The 17,208-nt window shown below is 41.4% G+C and overlaps 1 protein-coding gene across 5 annotated transcripts in view; it reads left to right on the top strand.

The window, feature by feature from the left end:
* Tasp1 (taspase 1) overlaps positions 1-5,650 on the top strand; it is a 222,667-nt gene extending 217,017 nt beyond the window's left edge. For all 5 annotated transcript variants that reach the window (XM_075962313.1, XM_075962312.1, XM_075962311.1 and 2 more), the window contains one exon: positions 4,690-5,650. Coding sequence is in view for 4 of the 5 variants with exons in the window: in XM_075962312.1 (XP_075818427.1) it covers positions 4,690-4,782 (93 nt within the window). In the remaining variant the exon portion in view is untranslated. The remainder of the gene's footprint in view (positions 1-4,689) is intronic.
* The last annotated feature ends 11,558 nt before the right edge of the window (positions 5,651-17,208 follow it).

Below are 17,208 nucleotides of genomic sequence, written 5' to 3'. Positions count from 1 at the left end.
AGGTTCAGACACACTGCTTTATTAGAAACTTGGAAATAAGCTCTCATGTAACAACTGAGAGCCCATGTAGCAGCTTCTACTGTTTCTAGTATTTGACATCTATTGAAACATGCACAGAAAGCTTTGAGTGTATATAGACAGACTCAGAATAAAATCACTTTTTGTCTGAGATCATGCTGATGGCAAAGTATTGTCATTAATATAGTTAGCTATTTTGCTACCCACAATATCGATCTCATTCAAAAATAATTCTTTTTTGTTGTTGTTGTTTTAGTTTGTTTGGTCTTTTTTGAGGTAGATTTTCTCTCAGTTTAACAGCCCTTGTTGTCCTTGAACTCACAGAGATCCACCGGTCTCTTCCTTCTAAGTACTGGGATTAAAGGCGTGTGCACCACCGCCTGGCTGAAAATAATTCTTGGAATTGCAAATCCACCTGTACTAAGTGGTGTTTTGGTGAAAGAGGAATGTGAAGAGTTAACAATTTTTAAATCAAGCTTATTTAATTTAACTACTTTATCTAACTGAGTATTTCTTTTGTGTACAAATAGCTGGGCTTAGAGAAATCTAGTTGTGTCTTTGTCGCATTGTGCTCATGTACTGTTACTGAACATCTCCGGAGCATTCTACTCCTACCCCTTCTGACCTTCCTAACTTTCTTGAAACTTGGTGGCTGACTCAGCTTTTTTATGTGTTCTGTTATCATAAACTTTGTGTTGGAGTGGTAGCATTTCCGGGGCCCTAGACTGGCCATGCATGCTGTTTGAAGCACATCAAGTCCCACGGTGCCCACAATAAAGGATTTTACTTCTTCCAGTTTAGGATCTTTATCTTGGACAACAGGAAATCTGTTCCTTTAGGAGTTAACATCCCCCAATTCTGTTTGTAGGCTGTTTGGCTATATTGTCATCAGTTTGGCTTTAATGACATCAGTTAACATATTCTCTTTAGTCTCTGAAGCCTGATGTCCCAGTGGATTTCGTATAATCCTCTAGGAAGTCTGAGGACAGATTTTCCTGTAAGTCTCTCTCTTTTTAAACTAACCTGTTCAAAACATTCCAATCTGTTTATGAGTAGACATAGTAAAGGTATATTTCTCCTGTAGAGATCTCCATCATAGTTTGATTCCTTGTTAATCCCTGTCTTAGTTAAGGTGACCTGTTTTAGGATTACTCCAGTGAAACACCATGACCAAAAGCACGTTTCAGAGGGGAAAGATTTATCTGGCTTACACTTCCACATCACAGTTTATCATCAAAGGAAGTTAGGGCAGGAACTTAAGCAGAACAAGAAGCTGGAAGCAGGAGCTAATGGGGAGCCCAGGTAGAGGTTCTGCTTACTGGCTTGCTCATCATGGCTTGCTCAACCTGCTTTCTTATAGAGCCCAAGACCACCAGCCCAGGGATGGCACCACCCACAATGATCTGGGACCTCTCCCGCCAATCACTAATTAAGAAAATGCCTTACAGCTGGATCTTATGAAGGCATTTTTTTTCGCTTTGCTTTAAGGGATTTATTGATCTCTTCCAACAAATTTTTTGTTTCTCTCTCTCTCTCTCTCTCAAAGATTTCTGCCTCCTCCCCGCCACCGCCTCCCATTTCCCTCCCCCTTCCCCAATCAAGTCCCCCTCCCTCGTCAGCCCAAAGAGCAATCAGGGTTCCCTGCCCTGTGGGAAGCCCAAGGACCACCCACCTCCATCCAAGTCTAGTAAGGTGAGCATCCAAACTGCCTAGGCTCCCACAAAGCCAGTACGTGCAGTAGGATCAAAAACCCATTGCCACTGTTCTTGAGTTCTCAGTATTCCTCATTGTCCGCTATGTTCAGCAAGTTCGGTATTATCCCATGCTTTTTCAGACCCAGGCCAGCTGGCCTTGGTGAGTTCCCGATAGAACATCCCCATTGTCTCAGTGTGTGGGTACACCCCTCACGATCCTGAGTTCCTTGCTCGTGCTCTCTCTCCTTCTGCTCTTCCATTTCTTTAAGAGAATTTTTCATTTCCTCTTTAAGGAACTCAATCATCTTCACAAAGTTATTTTTAGTGTTGGTATTTTCTGATTTATCTGTGTTGGGACATTCATGTCTTCTTGATATAGAACTACTAGTTTCTGGTGTTGCTGTATTGCTCTTTGTATTGTTTGGTGCATCCTTATCTTTTTGTCTACCCATCTCTTCCTCCAGTCTTTATGGGTAGAACCTATGCTTCAGTGAATCCCTCTTCCTTCAATTGGTGTGGCCGGGGGCTGAGCCTCCAATTACTCCTCCAGGTGTAGATGGGCCCAAGGTTCAGATGGTTTTTCCTCTCCAAGCAGGTGAGGCTGAGGCAGTCGGGGCTGAAGCTGAAGTTCAGGTGGCTGAATAGTTTCTGGAGACCTCTGATGTCACCACAGCCATGCTGTGTCCTGCCGCAGCCTGATCCTGTAGCAGGGAAGGTGGGCAGTGGCGCTGTGTGGAGGCATTCTTAATTGAGGTTCCTCCTTTCAGATGAGTCTAGTTCTTTGATGTCTGTTATCTGGCCTGTTTTACATAAGGTTCACTGTCTGGTCCCTGCCCTTTTAAGGACACATAGTGTACTATCGCGCACATTCCACACTTTGTCTGTGCGTCCAGTGATAGTCGTTTATCCTGCTTCCACCTTGTGCCTTCGTAGCGCTGCTATGAAGACTGAACATTACTTTATGCACACTGTCTGAGTTACTCCCTTCATTTTGTGAGGGGAGTTTATATACCCAGTAGGGGGATTGTTAGATCATTCTGTCTTTAAGGTTTAGGAACCTACCACCATCTTCCATACTGCTTCTGTTTTCTGCCTAGCTCGTGTTGTGGCTACATGCCTGTGTTGATGACAGGTAGATGGGGGTAGGGATGAAAGCAATTGGACTTTTATTATCTTGGGATCCTTTTTGTTTAAGAAGACCTTAAGATGATGAGTGACACCAGTGGGGAACATTTCCACTCCTGATGATCAGTGTTCTTATCAATGCTGAATGTTGGGAACTTTGAGAGTTGAGCTTTTTGTGCACAGTGTTATATAGATCACGAGTAGCAAGGACAAACTCTCCCTCTTCTAGTAGCTACTCTTTAGGGACTGAAGAAGCTTCATAGAAAGCTTGTCTCGGGAATGATATATTCATGTGATAAAACAAAAGTTGGATCCCAGATTCTTCGGCACGGCTCCCAGGGGCCTAAGTCTGGGATTACTGTATGTAAGGGATCTGCCTTACACAGCATTCACACTCCAGAGTCACCTGCCTCACCCCTGAACAGGGCAGGTTGCTTCCAGACTTGCCCACACAAAAGCTAAGTACTCAAAGAACATTTTCTATTCTCTAGACCTTCCCAGGTTGTTTTATGTCTACTCTTCTTGTTGGACTTAGTCAAAGTAGTATGTCCACCTTCAAACTGTGAGCCAGCAAGCTTACTGTTCAATCTAAAACACATGTTTACTTCATTTTTGTTTCATGAAAGCATGTCAGACCTGCCCTTGGCCAACTTACCAGCTTTAGCTAGCAACTTCATGTATGGCCTTGAACTCACTTTGGTTCAGTCCTTAGGCAAAGTTTATTTAGAGAAAGAATTAGAGAGTAGTATGCACCCTTCCCCCTTCTTGGTTAAAAATCCTGACATTTATTTGTCCTCTTGATTTAGCCAGATTATGTAAAAGAGGAAAAAAGAGAAATTGTTTTCCTGACCCCTTCGAATCAGCATGTACTTTCTTTCTTGGATACCAGATTCCTTTGAGTGGTGTTGCAATGTTCAGCCCATACAAATCCTTAATGTGTGGCACACAGATGTTGTCTCTTTGCCTCTTTAGTCAGCGACCTGTTTATGACAGTCCCCAGGAGAAATGCCACCTAGCTTCAGTGCCAAGAATAGATGTTCTCACCTGAGCAGTTGACAGGCTGTGATCCAGCCCACCACATAAACCACAAGGAAGCCATGCAGCACAGCCTCAGTCCGGCTCCAAGACAGACCTCCTTAGCCTCGATTTGGTGTTTTTCCCTCACTAAATTTTTACTGTTATGTTATTTTCTTATTTACTTTTGATTTTTTGTAAGCTACTTTAGTCATTGAAAGACTAAATTACACCTGAAAAACATGCTTTATATTCTTTCTTCTCTCGGAATTTAGAGGACAAATTGTACACAGTTGCCCTGTTTTTATTTTTTTATTTTTTTTAATTTATTTATTATGTATACAGTGTTCTGCCGGCATGCCTTCAGGCCAGAAGAGGGCACTAGATCTCATTATGGATGGTTGTAAACCACCATGTGGTTGCTGGGAATTGAACTCAGGACTTCTGGAAGAGCAGCCAGTACTCTTAACCTCTGAGCCATCTCTCCAGCCCCCAGTTGCCCTGTTTTTAGACGGCTGGAATGTACTCTATGTAGTTGCCTTCAGAACCTTTCGTGGGAATCCAGACTGTGTTGTCTGTTGTGCTGTTGAGGTGTTGGCCTCTCCATTACCTCTGCTTCCCTATGAACTGGTGCTCTGCTTGCCTGTAGCAGATGCCCAGTGAGCATCCCTGAGCAGTTTAAACCAAGAGGGCTTGCCCCTCCGAAATGTTCCTACCGTCACTTCCAGTGGACACTGAGAGGCCAAGTGAAGACGCGATGTTCCTGAGCTGGCTTCACGTTTGTCAGCTGCAGGGCCTCTGCTTGCACCGCTGACACTCCCTGTCTCTTTCTCTGCAGACTCACATTTCAAGACTCCCTCCTGGTGCTGTGGCAGGACAGTCGGTTGCCATCGAAGGTGGAGTGTGCCGCCTGGAGAGCCCAGTGAACTGACTCCGGGCTGAATGTGAAGTGTCTGAGAGGCATTTCAAAACCTGAGCTTTGGACTATTTAATTGAACTTGGGTGTTTTATCTTCCTTGTTTTGTAATTCCTATTGCAACCTCGGGCACTGCTTGGGACTCAAGTGCTGCTATACTTAGTGCTGGTTGACACTCAAGTCTTTGGTGGGTGAACGGGAGCATGTGTGGATGTGTATCTGTATGCAGTTTGTGTGCTTGCTTCTCCCTGACGGGACAGGATCTCCTCAAGTGTAACCTATGACTGAGAATGATCAAATCTTTACAAAATGTGTGCTTTAACTGTTTACAAGTAAAACCTAAAGTTGTAGAAAACTTTAATTTCATAAAAAGGTACCAACTGTGGTTGATACAATGTGTCTGAACTGAAGAGTGAATCTCCTTGTTTAAATGACTTGACCTTCATTGTGGTCCATTTAATAAGAGTAATCAATAATATGGTGTCAGTTTAAGTGGTTGGTGTGGTAACTTAAACTGTGTTCTCATCCCTCATACAGGGCATTTTTCCTTGAGCAAAGAATGGTTTCAGTGAAACAGTCTAGTGGAGAATTAAGGTCAGAACCTTTTAAAGTAATAGTCTTATTGATAAAGTTTGTGCTTCTTTCCTGAGCTATTTGAAGCTTAAGTATTGCATAGCTTTGCGCCGTGTGCACTGTACTATGAAAGGATATGTAAAGAGAATGTTCAGTAATGCGGTCTTAATTTGTGTATAATGGAATGTTATTTACAATGTAACACTGTAAATAAGAATGCAAAGTTTATGGGGAAAATTCAATATCTTTGTTTCTTGTTTAAATATATTTTTAAGATAAAGGTACAAAAATAAAAGCATATTACTGGGGACAGCGTGTGACCGACCACTTGTTGCAGACTCATCTTCTGAATCCTAGACTGGTGACTTGTGTCTTATTTTCTTTGCAAAAACAAATTACTTCTTCCAGAATTATATTATTGCCCATCTTACTGGCCAAGCTCCATAAAACAGCAGTCAACCCTAGCAAGAAGGAAGTCAAACTTAAGGTGATTGAAGTCTCAGTATAGAAACAAGTCCAATTTCCATTGCAACTTGATAAAAATAACAAAGGGAATAAGCAGAAACACTTTGCTTTGAACAGTTGGAGCGGCAGCTGGAAGCTCAATGGTGGCGGTTGATAAATTGCTCCTAAATGTTCTATTTAGGGACTCTGGAGCCACATAAGAAAACCCAGACTTTCCTTTTATTTATTTCTTTTTTTTATGTAAGAAGTGGTTATCAAGAAGATACTAAAGATAGACTTGCTCAGGGGGAGGAAATTTCCTTGCAACATATAATCATGGCTCTGGGCGGTAACTGATAAAGCCTCAGATGAAATTATATACTTGACATGGATGTATGGCCAAATTATAAAGGAAAGACAACCAAAATGAAGAGGGTGTAAATATGAATGATTTGAAAGCTGCTGATTTATATTCCTTGTACGGGCAATTACATTTGTCTCGCTGTGTTCTCGTAGACAGGTTGGTGCCATAGTATCTGTTTCTCATTCTTAATGAGGCCGAGAATTTAGGAAGAGATGGACTGGCTGGTGGGGAGCCTTTGGTTTCAAATGCTTTCAAAGACCTGTTACCTGTTGGCAGGATTTTTTTTTTTTAAGGAGCTGGACTGGATCACATAAAACTATCAGGACATGTGGAGTCTGAAAATCCTCTGACCGATTTCACCAGGAATGCCAGTTCTTTCATCTTCTTCTGACTTATTCTATTCATATTTAAAAGTCTGAGTTTGTTTAAGATCCCTTTTATGAAGAGTTTAAAAACTGGTCAGCACAATAGGATACTACCCCTCTCAGAACAGTCTATCAAGACTATTCTCCAGTATTCTAAATACGTCTTTGTAAGAGATATTGTGGAGTTGGGGGGTATGTGTAAATTGCTATTCAGAATCTTGAAAGCAAAAATGAAGTGTGTTTATAAATTCTTTCATTAGATAGTCATGTTTAGTTTCAGGTACTGAACCCAAAAGTTATCAACAGATGTAAAATTGACTTCACACAAAAGTAGAAAAGGTAGAAGCAGATAAGAGAATAACTTTATTCTCCAGTTCACAGATATTTCCCAGGCTCTCAAACTGTATTTCAAGAAACCTGCTTTTAATGTCGATGACCTTGACTGTTATACCTATTTTCAATCTTTTCAGGAGCCAAGAATTAGATGCTTGAATCTCTTAATACAATAAAACTTGGTCTGGATTTCTTAAGTGCATCACTGTAACCCTGCTCTGGGTTTGAAAGTGGTACATTTCCAGGACTTGATGAGAGTCAGGCTGTGAACACTCCTCACACAGGTGGTGCACCGTGCTCTCCAGGACAGTGGTGACCATGTGACTTTGTCATCCTTGCTTGTCTCTTTCATGGGTCTGCCTGTACCTGGCCCCTTGTATTTTGATCTCTTCTTCTAAATGTGAACTTGACTTGGGATATCTGCTTATATGCCTGTTGGAATTGTGTTTGCAATATGCATAAATAAGTTCCAAATGTTAATTTACAGTCTTTCTTTCAGAACAAAGAAATTAATTTTGGTTTACAGATATGAGGTCATCTCCTTGGGCTGGTCACAATCCCTATAACATGATTGTTCTTTTGACACAGTGGAGGAAGGGAAAAGAACTTCCTGTCTTGTTCCTGATTTTAATGAAAGTTATTTGAATTTTTCTCCGTTTAGGATGATGTTGGCTATGGGCTTCCTGTATATTCCTTATATTATGTTGAGATATGTTCTCTGTATTTCTGTTTTCTCAGAATGCTTGTTATTGAATGAAGTTGAATTTTGTTGAAGACTTTTCTGCAGCTGATGAGATGGTCTTGTGTGTTCTGTCCTTGAGTCTAATCATACAGTGGGCTGTTTATTCAAGTTCAAGGTTTCTACTCATTATCTGAACCTGAATAAACATTTCAGGTTTGTCTAACCTGAATACTGTGTTCAATCTACAAATATTGGACCATCCCTGCATCTTTGGAATGAACTGGACATCATCACGGTGGATAAATTTTTGATGTGTCCTTGAACTTTTCTGCTAGTTTTTTTTTAATCCTAGAAATGTATATTTTTAAAATGCACAAAAGCTAAATGGATATAGTATTAAACTAAATGGAGATAGTAGTATTAAACTAAATGGATATAGTGTTAAACTAAATGGATATAGTATTAAACTAAATGGAGATAGTAGTATTAAACTAAATGGATATAGTAGTATTAAACTAAATGGATATAGTAGTATTAAACTAAATGGATATAGTATTAAACTGACTCCCATGACTCACTGTTTTATCCTCACAGTTAGTACAACCCAGCCCTCATCAGAGACACTTCTGTTTGCAGTATATGGTAATCAACAAAGAGACCCACAACTGGTCTAGATGTCTCTACACCTGTAAGAGACTCAGTATTCTCAGCCCTAAATGGGGCATCTCAGGAGACCATTGTCTTTAGACTATACTTCTTCAGTGTGCCCCAAACAACTAAATGTGAATATCTGCACCTCTGTGCCAGAGGATATATCTCTGGGATGCATGGAAACCTTCCCAGTCTCTATGCACAGCCTGCCGTAGGTATCAGAAAATTAGCACTTCTCCAAAACAACTCCAGATGTGCCATCAAAGTTGAGACAAATCTGCATCTGAGTTAGTTGGCAGGCCCTGTGCTGCTGACATGTGAACATTCTTAAGGAGATGGTGGATATATGGACTCTGAAGAACAACTTATCCAGGACTTCCACAAGGCATGTGTGCATCTTAGAACAGATCTAGAACTGTATTGACAGATGTTGGGGGAAAGGTTGCCCAAAGACACGTATTACTTTCAGGGACATTAGAGCCCAGGCTGGTTGCAGAGTACTGTGCCATGAACGCATCTCCATGGTGATCATGCAGTAACAACCTCATATGAAACTCCTTTCAAGCTGGTTTGGTAGCACATGCTCATAGCTCAGCAGTCAGCATGTGAGAGGCGAAGGCAGGAGGATCATGAGTTTAAGCACAGCCAAAGCTGCATAGGGAGACCAGCCAGGGGCATTTTCGAGAAGTTGTGTTTAATTCTTGGATAGAAGACCTCAAAGGCAATCTAAATAATAGTTGCTCTTCATTCCTAGGAACATTGACACAAGAGAAGACAGTCCAGAAGAAGGAAACCCTTGTGTATATTATAAACCTTTTATGGAATCCTTTTAAGAGGAAAAAAATATGATTGAGTGAATGTCATGGGCTATTAGGGAGAGTGAATGGCGGATTGGCAGTGTAAAATTATTCCTTTTAAATTCACATTTGTTCTGAGACATTAAGAATTCCAAAGTAACGCATGGCCTTTTTCCTCAACATAGTTTGGGTTCAGGTTCTGTAAGGTATTAGCCCAGATGTCTGTGATCAGAGAGACTGACTAAACTGCCTGGGCAGTTTTTCTTTTCCCACAAGCTGCTGTCCAAAGGAAGGATTAAATCTAACATTGGCCAGGGCTTCTCTCCAAGGAGCCCACTCAGCCTCCAGAAGCCCATCAGCCAAGCCCTAGGTGGTTTACCATGACTAGTTGTGGAAAGTGTGCAGGGAACGTGAGCTCAGTGGATTCTCCTTTGCATGATGCTGTTACCAAAGCCCTAAAACCACAACAGGCAAAACCAGGGACAGGCGAGAGCGACTGTCAGGGTTTCTCTGACTAATAGCCTCAGAATCTGAAAAAGGAAAACTGAAATAACCCCTCTTCTAACTTCTGCTGTTCTATAGGCATCCTAAGAGTCACTCTTAGAGGGGCCTCTTGAAATCTTGGAAGAGCCATCTGTATGTAAGAGAGCAGATGTATTAAGAAAAACTACCTGCCTCATGTAGAAGCGATAAGATTTTAATTTTGTTCCCAAACTTGTTAGCCACACCCTCCCCTCTAGTTAACGCTGACTCCATCCTCTAGGTGCTCTGGCTGTAACTCTTGGGTCATCTATTTGATAGTCCCAAGGCTGAATGAGTCACCCTAGACTTTAGTAGCTTTAAACAATTTGTTCTCAGTTCTGGACCTGGGCTTAGCTTCCCTCTATGGATTTCCTGCTGTTCTTGCTGGTAGTCCCTGGTGAGCTATGCTCAGTTGGAGGGTGACCTAGAGGCTGGACCCATATAACATATCCATGTTTCATTTTTCCTACCTGCTCAGGATCCTCTGTACATGCCACCTACTTGAAAGATCTCAAGAGTTTCAAGAGCACAAAAGCAGACATTGCTTAGGACTAAGGTTTGGGTACAGACTGGCCCAGCATCACTTTTGTGATTTGCATCAAGTTGCCTGGGGCAGCCAAGGTTCAGATGAAAGGAACCAGAGAAGGGCATGAGTACCAGATGCCACGTTCACAGGGGGCCACTGACTTGACATCCCTGAATTTTTACCTTCTTTCCCATTCACAATCAGTTTACCAGAGAGTCTCTTCTCTGCTTTAAAGTGCACATTGAGTCCAGCCACCACCTCTACGGATACCATGCAGATCTGTTTGCCTGAGTAATTACAATAGGATCCTCACTGGCCTCTTTGCTTCCATTCTTTCTCCAACATTCAGTTGTCCACTGGAGCCCAAAGTAGTAAGATCATGGTATGCCGTGATTCAGAATTTTCATTGTGCTTTGCTTTTTAGTCCTTCAGAATCCTGGGATTAGCTTTCTCTTAATCTATAACCTTTTGCCTTCTGTTCCCTTGGTTACTCAGCTCTACCTACCCCGGCCTTCTTGCTGTTCTTGCAGCATGTCAGAAGTATCACATATTTTTGAGTCAAGGTCTTTCTATAGTAGCCCAGCCTGGTCCCAAACTTGTGATCTTTTGCCCTAGCTCCCAGTATGCTGAGGTTATAATAAAGCTTACAGGTGAATCTATGTGGGTTGATTCTCCATTTCCTTCAACTCTTTGTTGAATATCACTGTATTTATTACTTTTCTTATTCTTTGGCAAAATGCCCGAGAAGAAGCAACTTAAGGGAGCAGGGTATGATACTTAATATTGATTGTCAACTTGGAAGGGTTTGTTATCAGCTAGGACATAAGCCTCCACTTATGCTTCTGAGGGGTTATCCATCTTAGGTTATTGTCTGGGCAGACCTGTGAGCATCTACCTAGGTTAGGCTACCTGAGGTAGGAAGATCCACCATAACTAAGAGCCTCACCATTCCTGGGCTAGGGGTCCTGGACTGAATAAAAAGGAGAAAATGAGGTGAGCATTAACAGTTTCTACTTCCTGACTGAAGGTGGAATGGCTAGTACCCTAGAGATCCTGCTACCGTGACATCTGTAAGCTAAAATAAACTCTTTGCCACTTAAGTTGTGTTTGTCTAAATTGAAATATTCCATATTGGAGGGGAACTCGATATGACTTGGAAAGTTCTGAAAGGAGTATCTTTGTGAGTTCAAGGCCAACCTGGTCTATGGAAGTGAGTTTCAGGACAGCCAGAGCTGTTACACAGAAAAAACCAGTCCCCGCCCCCCCACAAAAAGACTTTGGAAGTAAACAACTCATAATTCTCAGAAAGTCTCCGGAACTGACTAAATTTACACGATCCTTCCCTCCCTAAGTTAAGAACTGCTTAGAAGAGATTCCAACCTGCCAGAGATCTGGAATTCTGTCTTTAATGAGTAGTCACTCGTGCTGGAAAAGCATTCAGTGCTGCAGCTGCCTTGAGTAGCCACTCCACCGTACTCCTAGAAGTAATTCCAATAAACTGATTGGTTCACCAAGGCTGGTGTCATTATTGCTTCGGTCTGTTGTTTCCCTGTCTGTGGTGAATAAGCATCTGAGTCATATCTCCTCAGGCAAAGTGTAGCACCACATACAGCAAAAGTGAAAGTAACTAATGTAAGAGTTTGGGCTTACAGTTTGAGACGATATAGTCCTTTGTGATAAGGAAAGGGGGAAGGCCTGGTTACAGGAACTTGAGGTATCTGATCCCATTGTATCCACAGTCAAGAAGCAGAGCCATACGAATACTTGTGCAAGTCTTGCTTTCTCCGTAGTCCAGGGCCCCACATTTGGAGTGGCTCTTCTCAGTTAAACCCAGCGGTCTGTTTCCGTGGTGATTCTAAATCTGATCACATGGACAGTGAAGATTCACTATGACAATTGCCTTCATCGTAGGTCGTCCCTGATCATCTTCCTTACTGCCCTCCATCCAGCAATCTGCACCACTTCTTTCTAACCTACCATAGAATAGTAACATACGTGGCTGGTTTGTGTTTCTCCCCTGAAAACAGATTTCTGTGTTGTGTATGATAATTCTGTAATGCCTATTTGTCCTAAGTGCCTAACACTGAGTAGGTACTCCGTAATTGCTTGTATACATGAAGGTTCCTCATGGTGACATGGAGGAAACAGGTGGCGATGTATATTAATTGCCTTTTGCAGCAATTAACAAGTAGCTACAGATCGAGGTGCTAAGAATATCATTTTTTTCCTTATAATTCAACAAATAAGAAATTCGGTCCCCCTAGATTGTGTCATCGCTTACAACTCTCAGGGTCAAAAGTGACAGACCTGCACTCCTTTTTTTTTTTCTTTTTTTTTGGTTTTTCGAGACAGGGTTTCTCTGTGGTTTTGGAGCCCGTCCTGGAACTAGCTCTTGTAGACCAGGCTGCCTCTGCCTCCCAAGTGCAGGGATTAAAGGCGTGAGCCACCACCGCCCGGCCAGACCTGCACTCCTTTTAGGAAGAACTAGCGATGGTTTGTTTCCAATGGATTCATACCGGTGGAAGAATTCTGATGTATGGGATTCTAACTGAGATGCCCATTTCTTTTCTGTCTGTTGGCTAAGGGTTACTTTCAGCTTTCACCCACATTCCCTAAGTACTGGCCATCTTCAAAAATGTCCCTGAACTGGATGGAATCCCTCTAGTGCTTTGGATGCTTTGTCTCATCTTTGCCAGGCATCTCTTCTAGCTACAACTGGGAAGTGTTTTCCGCTCTTAAGGGCCCACAGGGATCAGCCAAGAGAACTTCCCTCCCACCAGACCCATGTCACCTACACCTGCAAAGGCCTTTCACTTGTACGAACAAATTTGGTCCTCTGCCTTCCAGATCACGTGGTCGGTCTGTCAATGAACTGAAGGGAATAATGTATCAAGGGCTGGCCCTGGGTCTGCCTCATGCCTCTGAGTGTACCGAAACACACCTCTTATTTTCTGGGGGCCACACCTTCCACATCTGTCAGACTAAGGGCACGGGGTTAAATTGAGATTCTTAGGACCTAGGTAGACTTCATTTAAACACGCATGTCAGGAAGTGCCAGGCCATAGTACAGCAGAAGCTGCCAGCGGAATGCTATCATCCTGGCTTTCTTCATGCCTCATATAACTTACTCTTGGGTGCCCTGTCTTTTCTAAAAACCTGCATAACTGTATTGAAATCAACTCTCAAATGTTTCTGCTAAAATGTCAAAGTCCCAGAGTGCCTCACCCCATCCTCCCTTTCCTCTCAGACTCGCTGTCTCTGACCTGTGAAGACAGAGCAGTGTGTCAGTATTTACCCAGATGATATCAGTTTACTCTGTAATTTAGCAGCACAACTACAGGAATCTTTCAGCTGCATCCACCACATACAAAAGTGATGTGGATGCAACGACTTTTGTTGTGGATTATCCATGATAGATTATTGAACAAAATCAATAATTACTACAGGGTTGTGGAATTATTAACTGTTTTATCTGTATCAGAATAATCTGCGGTGTTAAAATGAAAGGTGTGTTTCTCTTTATGTTTTTATGGGAATAAGTTCAAAATATATTAAATGCAAAAAAACAAAATAAAGACTAGTGTGCAGATCATGCAGTCTTCAAGGTAAGAGTTAGTACAAAGACTGCATTTGAAAAATCTTTTTATAATCCAGAAGGGCATAGGAAGAAAGGTGGACCTGGAGGATGTAGCTCAGTGGTTGAGCAGGGCACCTGCTTAGCATGTTCAAGGCCCCTGGTTTGATCTTTAGAACTGGAAAAAGAAATATGTACATTTAAGAGATGTTACAGATTCTTGGGGATGTGGAAGGGAGTGAAGAAGGGCTCAGGACAAACTCACCAATGGGGTTGATTATCTGCTCTTTTCTCAGGAAAGCCTCTTGCTCTTATAGTCTTTTTTTTTTCTCATCCTCTGAATAGCTGCCAAAACAGAATCCTTACCAGATGTGAGTGTCTGTGAAAACTGACACATTATTCTGAAATGTATACGGAGATATAAAGACTGGTAGTAGCCAAGACCTCCATGACCAGAACAATCGTGACAGGCACTACAAGATGTCAACACTTACTATAAAGCATACTCATCAGGACTGTGTCTTGGTATTGACACAAACATTAAGAAAAAGGAACAATTGAAAAGAACACAGGGCCCAGAAACTGAACTGCAAGTATATGATCAATTGACTTTCAACAAATACAGCATAGCAAAGCAGGAGAGGGAGGAAGGGTCTTTGTAGTCAGTGCTTCTGAGGCAATTAGCTGTACAAATGGGAAACATGTGAGCTATACCTCACACTATGAACACAAGTAATGGGAAATGAGAAAACAGTATTCAAGAACATCTACCAGAACTGGCTGAGAACAGTGAGAGTCTGTGGCACTCTCTTCACCAATTTCCATGATAGAAGATTTACTCTGTATCCAGATATCTGTGGAACTGAGGAAACAGGGCTACCTCTTCCCTTCTTATCCCACAAGGCATTTGGTGGAGAGCGGTGGTTAGAAGGAGGAAGCATGGTCAGCCTAGATGGGAAAGTTTAAAGTACGTGTATTATACACCAACTTATACTCATTATAGGTAATTTAGCTGGTTTTTAATAGAATGGTTCTTTATGACTTTTTTTCAGACATCCATAGTGTTATCTTACCCTCCTTACCCCTTCTGTGTTCATCTCTCTCCCATCCCTAACTAGGTCCCCCTATTTCCCCATCAGGTAACGTATACTCTGCTAATTCCCTTCCCCGACCCTTGGCAATGATTCCTTTTTGCTGCTCTGGTTTCTGAATTTACTCCAGGATAAGACTCACATCTGAAGATTTGAAAGTAGAATCTCCGATGAGAGAGAGCATGTGACGTTTGTCTTTCTGGGTCTGGGGAACCTTACTAAATATGAACTTTTCTAGCTCCATCCATTTACCTGCAAAGTTCTTGGTTTTATTTATCTTTTACAGCTGAATAGTATTCACAGTGTATATGTACCACATTTTCATTATCCATTCATCACTTGAAGGACATTCCGATCGTTTCTGTTTCCTAACTGTTGTGAATAAAGCAGGTGATCATGCATCTGTGGAGTAGGATGCCAAGTACTTTGGGCTTATTCCAAAGAATGGTACAGCTGGGTCATGTAGTAGACTTATTTTTGGCGTTTTGAGAAGTCTACTGTGATTTCCATTGTGGCTGTAACAGTCTGAAGTCCCACCAACAGTGAATGAGGGCTGCCCTTTCCCCACACCCCCTCCAGCATTTGTTGTCTCTGCCATTGTGACTGGGGTAACATGAAATTTCAGAGTTATTTTGATTTGCACTTATGTAATTTCCAGGGACAATGAAGCAATCCCATTGAAGTCAGGAAGGAAACAAAGCTGTCCTCACTCGTTTTCAATATTATGCTCCAAGCACTGGCTAGAACAATAAGGTAGGCGAAGAGAAGTAAAGGGATACAAATAGGAAAAAAAGAAGCTTGAACTATTCCTCCTTGCAGATGACATCCTGTACACCAGAGATCCCCAAAATTCTACTGGAAAAATTATGAAAATGATACAAAAAAATGCAGCAAGGTGAAAGGATACAGAATCAACTTATACAAATTAATAGCTGTTCTATATACCAGTAATAAGCATACATAGAGATAAATGTACACTTCATTCATAATAGCCGCAAAGAAAATAAAATATTCAGGAATAAACTTAACCAAGGAGATGATGGACCTTTAAAATGAATACTTTAAACCCCTGAAGAAAGAGAGAGAAAAGACACTAGAAAATTGAAATATCTCTCACACTCGTGTTGGTAGAATTAATATCATTTTATTATTATGTAAAAATTATCACATTTTCACTTGTGCTGATTTTAACATCATAAATCTGAAAATGCAAGATAGGAAGGAATGACTAAAGGGCAACATTCTGATTTTGAATTTTTTGATGGCAAACAAATTCATAGATGGGCAAACATCTATAAAGTCCAGACTGCCGATACTGTGAGCCAGCCATTTTTCTTTCAAAACTATTGAAGTATGCCACTATTCAAAGTGGTAGAAATGGAAGAAATAGCCATTGTACCCTAAGCCATTTGCAGATGCCTTGCAATACCAATCAGAATTCTCATCTCATTTTTCACAGAAACAGAAGAAAATAAACTGTCCTAAAATTCATACAGAGATATGAAAGATCCTAGGAAGACAAAAACAATCTTGAGGACAAAGAACAATGCTGGAGGAATTACCATTCCAGATCATAAGATATATTACAGAGCCATAGAAATAAAAACAATATGGTACTGGTACAGAAACAGACATGTGTCCAGAGGAACAAAATCAAAAGCCCACACATATGTACACATAACTTCAGCCATTTAAGGTTTGACGAAGATGCCAAGAACATACTCCGGAGAAAAGAAAACGTTTTCAACCATTGGTGCTGGAAAAACTGGATGTCCACATGCAGAAGAATGAAATCAGACCCACATCTATCACCTTGCACAAAACCTAACTCTAAGTGGATCAAAGAACTAAATATGAAAGCATGAAACCGCTAGAAGACATATGAGTACCATAAATGAGAGCGGTGTAGAAAAGGACTTTCCGAACAGGACTCTATTTCCCAAGAATTAAGGCCCACAATCGGCAAGTGGGACTTCATAAAGCTTGGAAGTTTCTGCACAGCTAAAGAAACAATCACCCCCGTGTAGTGGAAGCCCACAGAATGGGAGAGAATATTTGCCAACTATACATCTGACAGGGGATTAATATCCAGATATACAAAAAAGTAAAAAAAAAAAAGTCAGAAAGCCAAATGACCCATTTAAAACAATGGGCTATGGATCTGAACAGATAGTTTTCAAAAGAGGAAAAAAATGGCCAAGAAATACCATATCGCTCCTATTGTGTCTCACCAGTAGAGGCAGCTGCTGGTATTATACCTCAGATTTTAAGAAAAAAAGGTGAAATTCATGCCAAGAGCATCAGGAAAGGCACACAAACTATACAGATTGATATGCTAATATTTATGCATGCCAAGGAAGTGGGAGCAACAAAATGAGGACTAAAGTCTCATGGAAACATGGGGCATTTAGTGTTCTGTCATGTGCAGAATGGAAGTTATCACAAGAAGAGAGGAAGGAGCTGAAAAGAACAAATAGCAACTGAAAGTTGCTCAGATTTGCTGCAGCAAAAGCACTCTA

This window comes from Microtus pennsylvanicus, chromosome 2, assembly GCF_037038515.1.
Source record: "Microtus pennsylvanicus isolate mMicPen1 chromosome 2, mMicPen1.hap1, whole genome shotgun sequence".
In the NCBI taxonomy this organism is placed as follows: domain Eukaryota; kingdom Metazoa; phylum Chordata; class Mammalia; order Rodentia; family Cricetidae; genus Microtus; species Microtus pennsylvanicus.
The sequence above is the reverse complement of the archived record's forward strand: the minus strand, read 5'-3'. Positions and strand labels throughout refer to the sequence as shown.